The following is a 19,300-nucleotide window of genomic DNA, read 5'->3' as shown; positions in this document are numbered from 1 at the left end:
ACTCAGTGTTTACGATGGAGAGATAGCAATTTTAGGCCAAGTTAGAATAAAAAGAGTATAGTTATTAATATTTTTCAAAGCATCAAATACTGTACAGGATGTGAATATCTCTTTTTACGTATTGTTCAAGGCATCCATTTATTATATCACCCAATGCATGATAAGAGAATTACATTTTTGTATGCAAGAGAATATCATGGTTTTGTATAGAAATTTAGGACAAAATTTATTTTTTTTTTTTTTTTCTAGAATTGGTTGAATAGAGTCGGGTTTTTTCATATATTTACGGGAACGCACCCCAGTTTTAGTGATGATGATGATGATGATGATTTAGGCGAACCCCAGATGCCACAAGATTATAATTTTTATGTATTTACTTTTGCCTCGGATTATCAAAAGGATCGTGCCTCTATGCTGTGGAAAAAAAAAAAATGTATTACCTTTTCTTCAACTCACTGTTCCTCCTTGCAAGAGAACAACGATTTTAATACTTGTGTCCTGAGTGTGAAACAAAGATGAGAGAGAGAGAGAGAGAGAGAGAGAGAGAGAGTGAGTGAGTGAGTGAGTGAGTGAGTGCCTCGTTCACCTTATTAGGCATAATTACAAAAATGAAAAATGTAGAATTATCAGTCTCTTGAGAATCATAATAATAAAAAATATATATATAATTAAACTGCACAGAACTAGAGAGCTAAAGAAAAAGACATATTTGCCTCCCCTCCCCCCCGTGTTTTTGGTCGTGCGCGTCTTTATATGTGACTTGCAATTCGGGTTTTGAATTTAGAAAAGCCTTGACCTAGACTGATAATTATTTGGTATCTGATTGACACTGTTTAATAGTAAGAAGAAATAATGCCCAAAGGAAACTGTCGTCCCCTTCATCTCTTAGACATTTTACTTGAGAATATAACTGATCACCCACTACGAAAAATAGCAATAGGATTCTCAGTCTGGAATTTGGATGGCATTATTCAGTGCTGAGAATAAGAGTTAACCTTGATTGCGAAGGGGAGGCATGGAAATTCTCGATCAAACATTTGGATGGCAGATTCAGAGGAAAAGTTAAATTTGGGGAGACTGCAGTGAATAAACAAGAGGAGGAGTTAAAACATCAGCCTGCCTCGTTTGAATTCCCAGCCGCCCCTCGTCTATTTCCATACACGCAGATGGAGAGATTGGCAGGTAGGAGTGAGATAGACAGGCATGTATAGGAGGAGGATGGTAGATAGACAGCGGGTAGATAGAAGATAGACAGACGGACCTTGGGTAGACAGATGAACACTTGGCAGACAGACAGTTCCGAGTAGATAGCTGATTATCATACCTAATTAAGTACTTTGTAAAAAATTGACCTCAGTAGATAGGTAATAAAAACAGACCTTGGTAGATAGATTTACTGATGTTGATAGATAGACATGGATAGAACAGACAGAGGTGTGGAGAGATACACAGGTAGACAGACCTTTGGATAAACCTAGATAGATAGACTGCTGCACCTGGTTAGATAGTTTTATGCTTATTAGACTGGCTGCTGGATAACTAGGGATAATTACAGAAAGATAGATCGATGTTTGATAGTACATGAATAAGCAAATAGATAAATAGATGGGCAGATGGATTTTTTTTAGAGATAGATCGACAGGCACATGGAACTAGAGAGAGAAGTCAGGAAAAATGTAGGTTTCATCCTCGTGGGTGTCTCTTTCTCGCTGGAGATTAGAAAACTTGCAAAAAAAGAGAGATAAAAAAGAGACTGTAAAAGAGCCAGTTGAGCAAAGGCCTCCCTCCCACTCTCAGATCAAAGGATCCAAAAACTCAGACTCTCCTGGGAATTAAAAAAAAAAAAAATCATCTAGGCCAGAGATCCGTCAACGAGCATCCTGTGAAAGAAAATAGGTGGTGTTTTGGTCCGAGAAATATCTGGTTGCCATAGTGACGCCGACGCTGTGCTGTGGCAGGGGAAAGGGGAAGGGATGGAGGGTAGAGAAGGGTTGATGATTTCTACTACGTGTGGGTTCCTAAATATTGATCTTTTTTGGTTTTACTCCTTCAGACCGAGAACCTCTTACTGTAGTTTCTCCTCGTATTCTCCAGACGATTTTACTCAGCTTAGTAGCCACCTCTTGTACTGAAGGGAATAATAAAGGCTTCCCCTAACCCCTTGAGTTCCACAAATTTCTCCTAAACTTAATAAAATCGACTGGAGGTAGCTATACTAAGACAAAATCAGTCATCTCAAGAGGAGTAAGCACATTTATTTTACCAGGCTTAGTTGCTAAAAAGTACAGTAGCTCTCCTTCCACTTGATTTCACTTCAATCTTTACTTACTCTGTTAATATTCTTCAGTTTCAGTAGAGTTCGTAGTTAGATAAAATTATGCTATCTGTTATATTTTTTTAATATGACTGATCATTTTCATCACTCACTAATTACCAAACTGTTTTTTTTTTTTTTTTTAGCTGTGCCTTTACATCTGTTTTTTTTCATTTGTTGTTATTATCATTCTAGAAATATTTTACAGATACCTCTTCAGAGTGATCAATATTCTAAACTGCGTGTTTTGAGTAGACAGTTTTTCAAATATGCTCGTCAAAAGTACCAAGTATTTTCGTTTTGTGAAATCTGTTATGATATTCAAATCCATAAGTTTCTTATATCTTTTCAAAATCCTCAGATTCTTTTCTCATATATGTTAGATAAATCTTAGGTAACTTGTTTATATATTTTAGTTCATTATATATTACCATTTTGTAATGAAAGAACGGGAAAAGAGCGTATCAGTTAAGGAAACAGACGTCAATATAGGAATAAGCAAGCCAGTAGACAGTCAGCCATCCTTGTTTGGGCTCAAGACCTGTGGGAATCACCTCTAAAGCCACCATAACCTTCCCAGAACGAGTACAAGCAGTAAGAAAGAAAAACAAAATTTTCAAGGCTGGATTTTCCCAATTGGCAGATTCAACGAGGTGAACAGTTCCCCCAGCAGCCTACGGGGCTCACACCAGGACCTGAGCTCACAACACCGGCTCCACATGACACCCAACAAGAACAGGTAGGTAGGGAGTCGCACTGTCCTCAGGTAGGTCTTCAGCGGGTTCGAGTTTCTGTTGATGCTGTATGCTCTTTCGATGACTGTAAGTAGGGAGTCGCACAGTCATCAGGTAGACCTTCAACGGGTTCACGTTTTTGGTGATGCTGGATGTGCTTTTGATGACCAAGGTTCATGATAACTGCGATTCGTTCAACTGTACTTCTTGATATGTGCGGTTCTTGACTGTTGTTATCCGCAATCATTATAAGTTTCTGACAAATTGAATTTTTTTATTATCAGAGTTCTTGATGGTACAAACTGGAGGGTTGCATGTATGGGGACGGTTTTTTGACTTGTAGGACATGTGGCATAATTTAATTGATCAGTTGACCATTGGTAATTTAAGTATTGGAGTTTTAGATTCCTAGAACGCTGGATTCTTTGGTTTATTGATAAAATGGGATATGTAATTCTGATTCGTTTTTTATTTTTGGATTTCTGATGTTTCACAGCACATTTTTAACGAATGGGATGCATAAAAATAGGGCTTGCAGTGACTGTGGTTCTTCTCAGCTACAATTCTCGAGGTGTTGGTTTTATGTAATGACAGTTTTGGAGACTGGGGTTCTTGACAGCCGTAGTTGTTTTCTGTTTATTACAGAACTCCTGACGGTTGGGGTTTATGCAGTTGGAATTCTTGGCAGCGAGATTTAATGATGAGGATTTGGGACAGCTGAATTTTAGATAATCAGGCTTGTTAACGAATGAGGCTCTTGATGAATGGTGTTTTGACAGTTGGTGGTCATAGTAGCTGGGATCCTTGATGACGTGGTTCTTAGCGGCTGAAGTTTGATGGCTGAGGTTTTAACAGTTCAGTTGGTGCTGTAGAGGGACATCTTCAAGCTGTGGTGCCAATATAACAGAATGACGTTGCTGCCCGGATATACAAACGCCCCTCAACTCCCTCTCTGTCCATGAAAAAAAGAATCGTGAAATGCAGGACAGTGACAGTTTTAGCCGGGCATTCCAATAGGTTCCGTTTAAATGATCCTGCAGCCATAACAGTAACAACTCAGACTAAAGACAGTTTGTAAAAAGGTGATGTTCGTGACACATGAGGTTCCTGGAATTTTAGGTACTTGAAATCTGGGAGTTTTTATATTTGAGGCACGTGACAGGCGGCCTTCCTGGTGACAGAATTTCATAACTATTGAGGTTCCTCGTGGCAGGGGTAGGAGGTCATCACTAACTCTGCAGGCAAAAAAGGTTGTGTTTTTGTAAAATTACGAAGCTCCCTCGTGTGCCTTCCTTACTATTTCGTCCTTTTTTCTTGCATATTGCACAATTTTTTTTTTTTTTCAGTAAGTAATGTCCATATTTAAAAAAAAATATGGTTCCCTAAAGAGAATATTACAATTTGGTATGAAAAGTACATCGTTAAGGAAGGGATTTTTGGATATCACTTAGTCCATGAGAATATAAACACCATCTTGAAGTACTTGCATCAGGAGATAATACATAAAACAGATCGTTTTGTGTTTACTATTTGGCAGCATAATATAACTTTGAGTAAATGTTGAATGGACTTGTTCTCAGGTAGGCTTTTTATGACACAAAATGAAGTCTTCAAGATTTCATGGTACTTCCAAAATTGATCATTAGTTATTTTTGGAGTCACAGTATGTCGACTTCACCCATTTCCTTAACATCACGGAAAGTCTTGAAGATTCAGTTACAACACTGAATATATGAATCAGTATATTTGCCAACGACTGTTATCGAATTACCTGTGGAACACCTTGTTACCGAATGAAAATTGGCTTTGTTGGCAATGTTGGTCGGAGGTGAGGCTTTGGTGATAGTGTTCAGAAAATAAGTGGCTGCACTGAACAAGGAAAGGGGTACAAACACTACCTTGTGCTCGTCATCTAGGCAGGTGTCTAGCTTTTAGATACTTACAGGCTTTTAGCTGTGGCAGCGTAATTATAGCTGTTCCTACTGTTTTGCTGTTTACCATGATAGCTAACCTTTTCACTGGCACGAGCTTTTCAGTGCAAAAGAAAAATAAGTTTGGCATTAGTCAGAATAGAATACTCAAACTCAGCGACACCAGAGAATGAACTATGTAGGAAATTTTGACCTGCGCCTACTTAACGATGACGTATTTTTTACATTTAATTCGTGCTTCCTTCAGACGGTTTTATTCAATGTTAGGAGGGATTTATAATAGCGAAGTGGATAATGAAAGCTATATATCTCCACCAGTTTGAATAATTTAGCTAATACTGAACGAAAACATCTGGAGCTAGCAAGAACAGGATGAAAAATACGATACGGGAGTGGAGAGAGTAAAACCGCAACGACGAAGAAAGGACCCCAGTTTTGGGCGAATGATTTTGAGCTACGTGACGAAAATGCAGTCTTGTCTGGTTTCCTTAGATCATTGCTTAATGCACTCTAAAATGTGGCATGCAGGCTAATTAAATTCAATAATCGCTGACCCACGTAGAATATTTGTTAGAAATTAGGGTTCTGTCTTCCCTTCTGTATTTTTATTCTCTCTCTCTCTCTCTCTCTCTCTCTCTCTCTCTCTCTCTCTCTCTCTCTCTCCCCCCTCGCATGCTAGCCCTCACACCTGTCTTATCACCTGTTGAAGGGAATTATCAAAGCAGCAGGTGTGAGAAGCAGGAGAGAGAGAGAGAGAGAGAGAGAGAAGGGAGGGATGACAAGAAGAGAAAGAAGGAAGGAGAGAGGGAAAGTGAGGAGGAAGAAGGAATGGAGATATGGCACGGCAGAGAGGATGATAACTGGAAAAGGTGGGAAGGGGAACGAACTGTGGAACGCACTAGAGACGATACACAGGGAGAAATGAGACAGACAGGCAGGTAGACAGACAGACGGACAGAGCAGAGGGAGAGAAAATACACAGAAAAACGTGTATCATAAAACTGGACTGCCAGGAGAGAGAGAGAGAAAGAGAGAGAGAAATAGAGGAGAGAGAACTGCACCATCTGCCCACCTCTGTTTAACCCTTCAAGCCGATGACGTGTTTTCGTTTTTTTTTTTTTTTTTTTTTTTTTTTTTTTTAATACATCCAGACGATATTAATTTTGTTTATGAAAGGCCTCTCGTCAATATATGAGGTTAATGCAAGTTTATCCAACCCCTATAGTTCAAGTCTCTCCTCAGCTGAGTGAAATCGTCTGAAGCGTACAGGAATATGGAACAAAATACGTCACTTCACTAAAGGGGTAAGGGGATGTTAAAAAAAAAAAAAAAAAAAAAAAGCACAAGGAGGAGGTGGGGGAGGACAGGAGAGGGATGGGGGTGTCAGTATACTGCAACACAACACAGCGAGGTTGGTGTGTTGTGAGGTGGAGGAAAAACAAGGGATGTTGAAGTAGTGGCATGAGAGGAGAGAAAGTAATCCGAGACTTGGCCTGCATGAGTGAGTGAAGGAAGTCTTACCCCGAAGGAAGATTATCAGGGGGAAGGGATATGAAACACATGTGAGGGGAAAGAGGACAAAAGTAGAATATTTGATTTTGAAGCTGAAAAGATGATTGTCCTGTTAAAAAAAAAAAAAAAAAACAATGTTTTAATAACAGTGTGCAGATTGATCGTGTGCATTTGCATGTGGGGGTCAGATAATATTCGTTTTTACTTTTAGCAAGTTTTGGTGAGTACATATAGTTCTGAGCATTTGCCCTGATCTATTCTGAGGTCAGCAGCATCCTTTCAAGTAGGTCTTGTAGATTTTATATAATACGTAGTAGAGGGACGGAGTGAGACATCGGAGGTCATTGGAGGTGTCTCCTAGGGGGTGCGGGGTCAAACCAAGGTTACCTAGTCCAAACATTTAACCCTTTCAGTCCTATTACTGTATATTTACCCTTGCCCTTGAGCTTTTTGTTCAGTACTAGAGGGTTTTTTGTAACTGGAGGGGTTAGCTAAGCATTCACTAACCACGTCAAATACCAGACATGCCTCATAATGTTCAATAAAGTGGTTTGTTGGTAGGGTGAGTAAAATGAAGATTAGTGTTACGGGGGTCAAGGGATTAAACTGAAGGTGACCAGTCCTGCATAATGTCTCCCCCTAACCACCTACATTTGATGATGTACGAGGGGTGAGTGATCAGTTCTTGGCTTAAGTAGATGATGAGCTGTACAGTTTTCGTTGAATGTATGTGCAGCTCAGTGTGTTGAATGATTTCACAGGGAGTTTGAAGTTATTAAGTTAAATTGTTTTCCTGTTGCTGGTAATTAAACCTTGATAGACAGCGGTTCCTGAGAAAATGAAAATCATCAGCTATCGTGCACTCATCCGCTGACTTTCAAGGTTTAATTATCAGTAAAACTTAATAACAACAAACTTTCCATTTAATCATTCAACAAACTGAACTGCATGCACACTCACTGAAAACTGTGTACTTCATCTCTTACCTTCCTCTGACTTACCTCGCATCCCTCGCATTTTTTATTATAATTTCCCAGCCACCAGACGATTTGATGTAGCATAAGAAGGACCTCTGTTAGTGAAGGTGTTAATGGAGACTATATCGAACACCTCCAGTTAAAAATCAAGTTTCTGATAAGCTGAATATCATCATCTTGAGATAGCATTGAGAAAAGTAGATTCTCACATTCAGGGTTTTAAGAAGAGTGGCTCCTTTTTACCTTAATTTTCGTGTCATTTTTTTTCTTGTACTGTCGACGCTGTGGGTGTCAAACGAACGTGACTTTTATCTTTTTTCTTTAGCGAGGCGACCCATTAGTGTGTGTATTTTTCATCTCTTTGGCTGAGAGTTCGTGTTTTTTTTTTTTTTTTTTCCTATCACAATTTTTAACCTTTACTGGGATTATTTTTTCTGTACTTAAGCACCTGTGTGTTTGCCTGCTGATAAACGCACGTGTGTTTTCCCAATAGGTAAACGGGTGTTTTTTTTTCTCAGTTGCTAAGCGAATGTTTTTTTTTTTCCTCTCTCTCTGTCGTTAACCCTGTGTGTATGTCTGTGTGCGCTTAAAAGGTGTACATAATGCCCTGTGTTTCCGATTTGCGTTCTCTGTCATTGAGCTCTTATGTACGTGTTTTATCTGTTATATGTGTGTGTATTTTTGTGTGTATGTGTGTCTTTTTTAATTCCCTTCTGCACCAAGGGTCTTTCCTGAAGTAAACATCATTCCCAAGCGTCAGCAAGAATAAAAAAACAAAAGACGTCCTCGGGCTGAAGTGTTTAAGTGCTTGTGTGTGTTTTCGTCATCAGTCTCTTCTTTACATCTTTTATTTATATTTGCTACCGCCAGAAAGTTTAACTCAGCTTTGATGTTTTTCGAAGAGGTGTAAGTTTGATCTGGGCCCGTTATTCGCGTCGGTTGAGAGGCCTCCTGACACCTCTTTCTAAGCGATTTATTTTGTTTTTTTATTCCATACTATCCTTTTCTCTCACTTAAACCATTAAAATAATATTTTAGCATAAATGATATCCACATTTATATTAACCATCCGTATCCAAAAATAAATCGCTAAGGAAAATGTGTTAGGAAGCTTTCTTAACCGACGAGAATACCGACCCTAGCCGTCATTAACCTCTTCAGTACGAGACGCCCTGGTGCTATCAAGAATAAAATATTAAATAAGGCATCTTTGTACTGAAGGGGTAAGGGACCGAGTTCAGGGTGGCAGTGGAAGTTTCGTGACACATCTTCCTAAGCGATTCATTTCCCATACTAAGCCTGAAAATTATCTAGTGCATTATTTCTTTTAACATCAACATAATTCACATAAAGGACATACCTGGGGGATATGAGGAGTAATGTGCAGTATTAAAGTCACTGAGGAAGAAGTGTTACGATGCCTCTTGCTTGTGTGGGTGTCCGATGATTGTGCCTAATGCTTTTTCTCCTGTTTCTCTCTCTCTCCCCCTGCCTACCTAGTGTAAATGGATACCTTGGCAGCCGGGAGTCAAGGAGTATCGGGAGTGGACCGCCTTTTCCCACCTATGATAAAAGGTTAGGAAAATCTATAATAGTCGGACCTACAAAGACAGGACAAAGAAAACGAGAAGAAGGCGACGCTTAGATTTACAAATTTGGTTTTTAATTCAGATTTTTTTTTTTACGATGTTTTATTGGTTCTAGTTTTTTTTTTGAGATTTGGTTTATTGGTAATTTACAAGATTATTTTTTTTCACTATGGTTTATTTAGCCTGTACTTCTGCTGTTCGGTTTCTAGATCATGCAGTAGGTTTTATTGTACGTAATTTTTTCATATCTAAATTAGTATTAGAGAAGCAATTTTTTTTTTTTTTTTTTCATAATGCTGTAGATTTATGTTTTTTTTTTACATCATCCACTCCCTTCCAAACTTGCCAGGGAAGTGTTTGTGGCACTTCAAATCGCATGCTCAAAGTTCTGACCTACTCTGTTTAACCCCTTCATTACGGTGATGTCTCTCAGTTTTATTAAGCTACTACCGGGAGATTTTATTCAACTTTAGATGGACCTCAAAGTAAAGGGATAAAAAAAAAATGTATAACCCTTCCATTTCGAAAAGCCTTCCCTAAGCTGAATAAAATTGTTGGGCTGTGGCTCGAGTAAATAAATAAATAAATAAATAAATAAATCAGTAGCTTAAAACTACGTGACGTGATCGTAGTGAAAGAGTTAAACTAATAACCACTAAACGAGAAGTAGTGTATGATGTATTAGCAGCTGTAGATAATGATTTCTTTTTTCTTTTGGCATTCATCTCTTCCCCTAACCTTCCTTTAGGCATGCAGGGTAGAATACACACTCCCACAGGTACATTTTTCGTTGCCATTAAAATGAATACTGGAAGACTTTTAATAGTAAGAATCGATTTATAGAACGGTTTTTTTTCAAGTTCTTTTGATACACATGGTAAGCAAAATATATTCCGTATTATTTTAGGCCTGAAGAGTTTTACGTACATATAATGTTCATGAGGAGTCAGTTCGATGTCATAAAAATAGAAATTATGATAATTTTTCACAAATATATATATATATATATATATATATATATATATATATATATATATATATATATATATATATATGGGCAAGCTGTACGTTCATGTAACTTGATCAGTTGCCAATTTCTGACATTTTTTTTTACATAAGCAAAAGCTTCAGTGACTAAAGTACGAATGTGCCTTGAGGACTATTTGCTTATGCAATATATCTCTATGATATCAGAATATAACCTGAGATTCCTTGGTTACAAATCTCATTAGTATCCACTATTGATCATAAAGATTACATGGTAGATTGCAGGATATCTGAAACTTTATTAAAGTAGAAAGAAAATAAAGCAGATTGCATTGTGAATATCTTGCAGAATCACCACTGTACAACGAATCTAATCTCACTCTCTCTCTCTCTCTCTCTCTCTCTCTCTCTCTCTCTCTATTTATCTATCTATCAATCTATCTATCTATCTATCTATCTATCTATCTATCTATCTATATATATATATATATATATATATATATATATATATATATATATATATATATATATATATATATATATATATATATATATATATATATATATATATATATATATATATATATATATATTCAGAAATCAGTATAAGAAAGAGATAAAAGACTTAGAAATTGACCAACCAAAAACTATGGTAGAGAAAATAACTAAGAGAGGAAAAGACAGCTCCCTATATGCTCCTCGATCCTTTACTAGCTGAATCAAACTCCATATCCCCCTCTTTATTTTACATTTTATTTTATCTCTGTGTCTGCATGGCTTATTCTTTGTGGCACGACAGCTTTCATGTTGGTAGCATATTCATAGTTGTCTCTCTTTGGTCTGTTTTTCAGTGTCAGTGTCTACTGGTTTTGAAGATTATTTTTGAAATGAAATGTGAGTAATGGGCATTGTTTTTATTTTCGTATATGTTTAGTCTCGGCATTTTGGTACTGTAGATACTGAAATATGAGTTTGAATTAATCTTTTATTTTTAAGCTTATGCATCAGTTAACATCTTCAACACATTACGTAATCTTATAAATTTACTCTAAACATTCATATTATTTTTAATATTAATCAAGAAGTCACACTGAATGTACAGTCACTGGCCCTGCTGTTGAATTTTAGACATCCCAAATTTTTTATCTGTCTATTACAGACGCCTTAATCCCATACGGGGTGGCCACAAACAAATCGCCTCCATGTTGCTCTGTCCCCTGCCATTTCACTGCCCTGTCCCCAGCGCACACCCCCTTCTCTCATATACCTTTCCACTCCATCTCTCTCTCTCATCCTTGACCTCCTCCTCCCTCTCTCCCTCTCCACCTCACTCACATACACTCTCCTCGCCAGTCTCTCACTCTCCATCCTCTCCACATGGCCAGACCACCTCAGTGTGTTTCTTCTAACGTTTCCTATCACATCCACATCCCAGATTTAAAGGAACTTATAGTTATGAAACCTCAATAACTTTTTTCTCCTCATTCTGTAAACACTCTCCAGACTGAATTCTCGTGTCCAGTGTAAAGGGGACCAGCAGAATGTAACAACAGTGTGGTTTTGAACTTTTAAAATTCACTTTGGTTTAAATCTACTCTTTGATATATTAATTAACCCTCTGACTGCTAAGGACTTTCCATAGACTCATTTTCGCCTGTTGTTAGCTTAACTATGACACCAAAGTAATAGCAGTGAAAGGATTATTATTAAAACGAATTTTTACCATCACGTATACGAATACATTTTCTTGTGTGTTGAAGGTGTCTGTTAATGGTAATATTAAGTGAGTAATTATGGTAATAAGGTTTATAACAAATACCTAATTCTTTTAATGGTAATTAATTAAACTAACATGATAAGGATTGTTAAGTCTTAGTATATGACTATCATATCATTAAGTGCATTAAAATTTAACTGTACTTAATAAATTTACTTGATAAAATTACTTTTGTTGCTGATAACTAATGTGATAAGTCAAGCTGATACTAAATTATATGTTATTAAGTTAAGGCAAACACTCATACATCATTTCATTTGTATTTATTCACGATAATTTAATAATCAGCACTTTATATTATTTAAGGAAAAATTTTACACATCAAATTCCTGTTCTACTTTCAAGCAGCTTCTTACTTGTTGATAAGGATATCGTGCTGCCTCTTATTTCTGCAGTGGAAGGCTCTGCTGAGAATGATTAAGAGATACTAAATAAGCTTTGCAAAATAATAATTTGTCAGGAATCTGCCGGATTACTATAATGAATGCTTTCCTGAATTAATAATAATGTGTTTGTAATAAATACCAATACTAAAATTATAGCAAAAGGATCGAATATTAGGATAAAGATTTTTAAAGTTTATTTAAAATGTGTTCCTTTACTTAAGCAGTAGGTGTTTAAATGATAATTTCCGCATTTGATGGAAGGTGTCTTTTAAATAACTTATTATATTAACTATAAAGGAAGCTTTATCGCACAAAAAACAGTCTTCCAGTATTTTGTAAAATATAATCACGTTAAAATAATTTCACTATATTTTATTTCTTGTAACCTTGACCCTTTTAAAATGATGCACAATATATAAAGATCAGGACATCAGTCCTTAAAACTTCTTTAATCAGTCTTAGCAGAGTATTCCAGCCAGACATCAGCAATTAGCTAACACCTGATGCAGCCGAAGAATTTAGAATCACGACCAAGTTTTCCTTTGCATTAGTTTTCTCAGTCAACGGTGGTGCATCAGACCACCTTACGCAGTGTCATTCGATCGTTTCTTCAGAGTATAAAGTATTACGTCTTGATTCTAAATTATTCGGCTGTCTGTTTAGTCGTTCACTGCACACACACATCTTTTGTAGGCTACCTCACTATTGTATTGATTGAAAGCACAAACGTATTTTTAGAGATGGATCAAACAAGCTTCATGTAAAATTAATCCTTCAAAGATATTCAACAGTGATGCTAATGTTGAGTTCAGTGTTCTGCTGCTAAAAGACGTGTAGATTCTCAGAGCATTTATGGCTTAACCCCTTCAGTACGAGAGGTCTCAACTAAGCAGAATACCTTCTTAAGTTAATAGTAGGAATAAGATAAAGTACGTAAACATACTGAAGTAAATATGGATTGTTTCTGCTTTATGAAGTACAAAAGACCTAAGCTAAATTTATGCGTTGTAGTAGTTAGAATTGAACATAACAGACCTCGAGGTACTGAAGGGTTTAACTTTACCCTTTATGAAGTTTGGATCCATCTCTGTATCTTATTAATTGTTGTTGGCGCTGAGGTGTTGTGTTATGATGCTGATGGCCCTTCTCTTGCAGTGTGTCAAAGAGCCATGTGATTTCCCCATATCTCTGTTTTATACTCACACCTCCCATATTCTGACATCTTTCCTAAACTGACATCTCACAAAATCTGATGGTTCCTGTTCAGACACCTCACATCTTGACACCTCTCGTATTCTTACATCTCTCATTCTGAACTTCCTTAGCTAACAGCACATTCCGACACCTCTCTCACAGTCTGACAGTTCTCTTATTCTGACACTTCTTCTTACACTTTTCCAATTCTGACACTTCCATTCTGACTTCTCTCGTAATCTGAAGCCTCTTATATTCTGACACCTCTCTTGCTGTGACAACTCTCATGTTCTGACACTACACCTATTATGCTGACACCTCTCATATACCTTCAACACACGCCTAACGCTACTCTCTCCATCCGTATACATCCACACAAATGTACCCTTTCCTTCACTCGCAGTTGCACACACACACACACACACACACACACACACACACACACACACACACACACACACACACACACACACACACACACACACACACACACACACACGTAAAACTACCTATCGCCCCCACACATTTTAAACCCTCCACCCCACTGAGAGATAAGGCCCAGGTTTTCACAGCAAAGAAAAGTCTGGAGCGAATTTCCATACATCCTTTTCAAAAGTCAGAAAAAAAGTTGGAGAGAAAGTCAAAGAGTAGCTTGATAAAGAGAAGCTGAGATTAAGTATTTGTGAGCTGAATAATGGAGATACATTTAAATATTCACTATGTAGCCAAAATTATGAGGAATGAAATAGGCAAATGAATTAATAGACAACCATGAAAATGCAATAGAAATACTAGATTAACCACAAATATAACTGAGTAAATAATATACATGAATCCATCCCTTCATCTGAATAAGCAAAAAAATTAAGACAAAAAGTTACAGTACATACTAAATCCTTAAATAGGATTTGCTCCAGTCTTTCTAAGCCTGCTGGGTTTGGCTTGGTATGATCGATGGCTATTTATTACGTATGTGTGTGTGTGTGAGTGTGTGTCTCTGGGGGCCTTGCTGTTAAAACTGGGTACATGGTGAAGTACAGACGACAAACCAAGCAGTAATTTCAAAGTTTTTATTGGAGGTATATCAGTGCTTCGAGTTCTACAGGGAAAAAAGAGGTTAGATGAATATTGGAGGTGTTGTATGAATTATTTAACTTACTGTATATATTGCTGGATGAGAAGAGAATATTAAACTTAAATATTCTTGGACATGCATCTATTTTTCGAGTTGCACAGAATCAAGAACATATTATCAGAATCTGTTATTAAATGCTGTTCAGAATACAAAACTTGGATTATGATTGGAAGTATATTTTTGTCGAGATGTATATAGTATAGATTTCGATCATTTAAACTTCCGTAGCAAATGTATATATAAAATGTAAGCTGTATTTATTTTATTTTTTTTATTTATGCTTGCAAGTGTTAATACGGAACTTAGAAAACTGACATTTATATTGCAAGCATGCCCCCTGTCCCCCCCCCCCTCTTTTTTTTAGTTTTTGCCGTTATTGAAAAAGACTGACAAAGTAAAAATTATAGATAATATGGATGCAGTGGAATGATAACAGACATTTGATATATAAACAAGGAAGTGAGGGCTTTGCTGAAACTACCATTTTACGTAGCTTACTTTATTTTTCACTTTATTTTCTGTTTTAATTTTCATGATAAGAGATTCATGAAATGTAGTTCAGTATCTGTGGAAATTGTATCGTAATCAGAGGAAAACAGAGAGAGAGAGAGAGAGAGAGAGAGAGATATTAGGGAAAATTGAAGTAAAATATAAGAAAATATTTCAAAAGGGGAGAGGATAAAAAACGAAGAATGCCAGAAACACAAAAAATATATAAAGACAAACTGAAAATAAAGAAGAGTAAATATGGAAATGTAGCAATAATGGAGGTAGAAGAGAAAACGATTTTTTTTTTTTTTTTTCAAGAAACTTGGGAATAGGGAAAAAATATCAGAAACCGAAAAAAGAGGACAAAACATTGAAAAAAAAAATAGGAAATAAAGCGAGAACATTTACATCAATCAAAATAAGAATATTATTTTAGTGAAGACAGACCATTCATCAGCTAAATAAAATCTTTGATATTTTTTCAAGCAAAAAATATTTATGAAAACTATGAATTTCAAAACAAGATTTTTAAAAAGTACAACAATGATAGAATTAAAGAAAACTAGAATTACATCAATGAAAATAAGAATATTATTTTAGTGAAGACAGACCATTCGTCAGTTAAGGAAAATCTTTGATATTTTTTCAAGCAAAAAATATTTATGAAAACTATGAATTTCAAAACAAGATTTTTAAAAAGTACAACAATGATAGAATTAAAGAAAACTAGATAAATTTTCTCCAGTAATTTCGCCATTCTCCCAGTTTTAACAGCAAGGAACCCTACTTATGTTACTGCTGTTGCTTTTGATGTACTGAATACTTTGCGCTGTCTGCCTATTATTCTTATCTGTATCTTTTATTTCTTTCTCTCTCTTGCAGGGAAACCACTCTTTGATGAAGGAGAGTAAGCCCCCATTTAAGCAGGAATAAAGTAAGGCAGGATTAGGTTAAGAATTGGTTAATGAGAGGGGTGGGATTTGATTAGACAAAATTTTTATTACATTACTTTTCTGGCCCCTGGCTCATCTCTACTAGAACTCGGTGGATTGCAGACAGAACTTGGTCTTTTGCCATCCACCATCCTCCGTACGAGGGATAGGGAGCGAGTTGAGGGACGTTTATAAAACTGGGCAGCGGAACTGCCCAGTTATATCTGTGTTACCGCATATAGGCGTCCCTTTCCAGCATCAGAATCAACATGAATTTGATAAGGTAGATAATGAGAGTTAACCCTTTCACACGAGTAATATAGATAGATAGATAGATAGATATAGATACAGATAGATTGGTTGGTTGATAGATAGATAGATAGATAGATAATATGCTACATGGAGGTGACAATACTCAGCTTATTAGAAACTGTTCAAAATTACAGAGGTTAGATAATAAACCTGGTTAACTCCTTCACACTGAGGGGTGTCCAAGCTGAAAAAATTCGTCCGAAGGAAGCAAGGATAAAATATTAAGAAGTCACCGAGCTGAAGGGGTTAATTAAGCAGAGTGGTAAGAATCGGTTAAACAGAGTTACAGAAAATGGTTTGAGTAAGTGTGTGGAACTGGGGTCTGACATGACACAGATTAGAAATTAGTTTTGCAGGTGGTTTTTATAATTTACGTTTTTTTGGGGGAAATATTAAGCTGATTATTTGCAACCGCCTTATAAGTACAGTATATAAGAGAGTAAGTACAAAGGTTATTTTTTTAATGTCTTCATACTTTCTTGTCGGTTATTTTTTTTTTTGACTCTAAGACTTTTTTTTTCCTTTTTTCTGAGCCGTTTCGCTGCAATGATACATTTTTAATTGGTGCTACCACTAGGCGAGTTTTCTCTGTTTTGGGGAAACTTTTAAAACTAGAACGGTCATACATACTGCCGTCATAAACCCCTTCACTACGAGAGTTCTTTCCTAGGGTGAGTGCAGTCCTGTGGAGGAATAAAAAATAAGACAATAAATAATGGTAGTGAAGATGTTAACCGGAAATACCTATAAAGTGAAGGAACAGTGTGTGAAAGAAACAAATCCGTAAGACGTTTCTCACAATGTTGTTTATTGTTACTGACCGGCTCTGGGAATCGTTGTTACTGATCATATACAGAAAGCCTACAACCCAATCTACTGGTATAAACTTTTTCTCTATTTTTTGATAATTTTTTGGCGATTCTGGACATGGAATTGAGTGCCCATCTCAGTGGTCTACATGTTCATCCATTGTTCAACAGATGCCATTGCACACACACTAACACATCTCTCATTTCACGCCAACACCCACTGTCCATACTATAAAACGTAACTTATAGTAACATTAGCGAAGGTGTTCCAGTGATATGCCAGTGAGTATCCACGCTGCAATCGCGAAACTGATCATTAACTTCCGTAATTCCTCATCACTCTGAATATTTGATCCCAGGATACTTAAAACACATGCCTCTGATTCACCACTACAACACACTGTCACTTCCTTGGTATATGAATCCTTCGCAAATCTCCTATTATATATTCAAGTACTGCGCGTTAGGCAATTACTCAACACCATGCAAATTGAGGTGCGTATTTGTCTTTCCCGACAGGCATATTATGGTGAATAGTAAACAAAAGGCTTGGAATTAATTTTGTTGTGATTACCCTGGATAAACTTTGGGATTAGGCTTCTGACAATAGGTGGATATAGATAAAGAGTAAAATATAATGTTCACTTGAGACGCATGTGCAGTATAAGTAGTCAGTTATTCATTTACTATAGGCAAATTAATTTCCTGTAGTTCAGTAGACACAATTATGTGAGGATGAAATGGTTTGGAGGTGGTTCTGTCATGGAATTCCCTTGTCGGGGGATTCCAGAAGGGAGAAAGGCATTGGAGATGATGGTGATGATGATGAGTGTGTGTGTGTGTGTGTGTGTGTGTGTGTGTGTGTGTGTGTGTGTGTGTTTGTATACAATGCATCCTGGAATATTCAGTTGTTCAAAGTTCCTTATGTTCCCGGTAAATTTCAATAGTTTCTTATAAGTAGTAGATAAGGAGTGTTAATGTTCATTGCTTATAATTTCAACTTTATAGTGACTTGCCAAGAGAAATCAGTGGTACGGGGTGTGTACTGTACCTCTACTGTACCTATAAGAAGTGTTTGGAAGTTAGAAGTTAAGCAGTACAAGTGACGGTCAGGCGCTACGTGTGAGTTTGAATCCCCAATAGGCGAATGGTGCCTTTTGTTTATGTAATGCCATCAAGGGTGCAGGGCAAGAGTTAAGCAATTCTCAGTCCTTCATGTACCTAACTGGTCAACTCTGGAACTGTTTTCATTAGTCTATCTTTCTCATTGTTTGTTCCCTCCAGTCTGTTAATTTCAACGTGTCCAGGCATCTCGAAATAAATGGATCTTGATTTTGAGTACACCTGTTCAACTTTCTTTAATAAGGAAGGATTTTTCAGGCTGCCAGCACGTAGCCCTTCCTCCCTTTTTTCCGCATTAAATAATATCCTAGCAGCCCCTTAGTCCTAAAAGATATGATATGGGATGAAAGTTTACTTTTTGTTATGGAAATGATTTTAACTTTAATTTCCTCTGGTGAAAAGGATATTCTAATTGGACTCTTAGTTATCTAGTCCCTATAAGTACGTGTCTTGCTCTGGCGCTCGGTGTGTGTGTGTGTGTGTGTGTGTGTGTGTGTGTGTGTGTGTGTGTGTGTGTGTGTGTGACAGGTAACAGACAGACAGAGTTAATGAAAGAGTTGAAAGGAAAAGTAGTTACAGAGAGAGAGAGAGAGAGGCTAAAAACAGAGGTAATAAAACAGGTGAAAGAAAATGAGGAAGAGTTACAGGAAGTGAGATAGAAAGATAGAGAGATAGAGGGAGAGAGGAGGGGGAACGAGAAAGGGTGAGCAAGAGGGGAAAAAAACAGACAGAAAAGGACAAAAAACGACAAAATAAAATAAGGTAAAATCATGATCGAAATAAAGATCAGGAGAGAGAAAGGTTGAGGGACTGTGAAAAGGAATTAATATTAATGCATAAGTTTAAAATTATCTTGAAATTTGTGTATATGCCTATGTGCGTAAAATTAATAAGAACTCAGAATATCAAAATTAAATATATAAAAAAATGTGCACTTTTGGATATACGTATAATATTGAAGACATTATATAAGCCCTTATTTCCTCGCCTCCTTAAATATTTCTGGGAAGTTGGATCTCAATTATACGGACCAAAAATTCTTGTCAGATTTCCAGTCCCGTCGTTGTTATTCGTTTTATATTCGCTTACGTTTTGGGCTG

The 19,300-nt window shown here is 36.7% G+C and overlaps 1 protein-coding gene across 1 annotated transcript in view; it reads left to right on the top strand.

Moving 5' to 3' along the window:
- LOC145416434 (uncharacterized) overlaps positions 1-3,057 on the top strand; it is a 50,689-nt gene extending 47,632 nt beyond the window's left edge. The window contains exon 8 of the mRNA XM_080285390.1: positions 2,958-3,057. Within this exon, the coding sequence (XP_080141516.1) occupies positions 2,958-3,057 (100 nt within the window). The remainder of the gene's footprint in view (positions 1-2,957) is intronic.
- The last annotated feature ends 16,243 nt before the right edge of the window (positions 3,058-19,300 follow it).

This window comes from Coenobita brevimanus, chromosome 13 (assembly GCF_032717465.1).
Source record: "Coenobita brevimanus isolate Jiangsu-jjx chromosome 13, ASM3271746v2, whole genome shotgun sequence".
Classification (NCBI taxonomy): Eukaryota; Metazoa; Arthropoda; class Malacostraca; order Decapoda; family Coenobitidae; genus Coenobita; species Coenobita brevimanus.
This window is presented reverse-complemented; position numbering and strand designations above follow the sequence as displayed.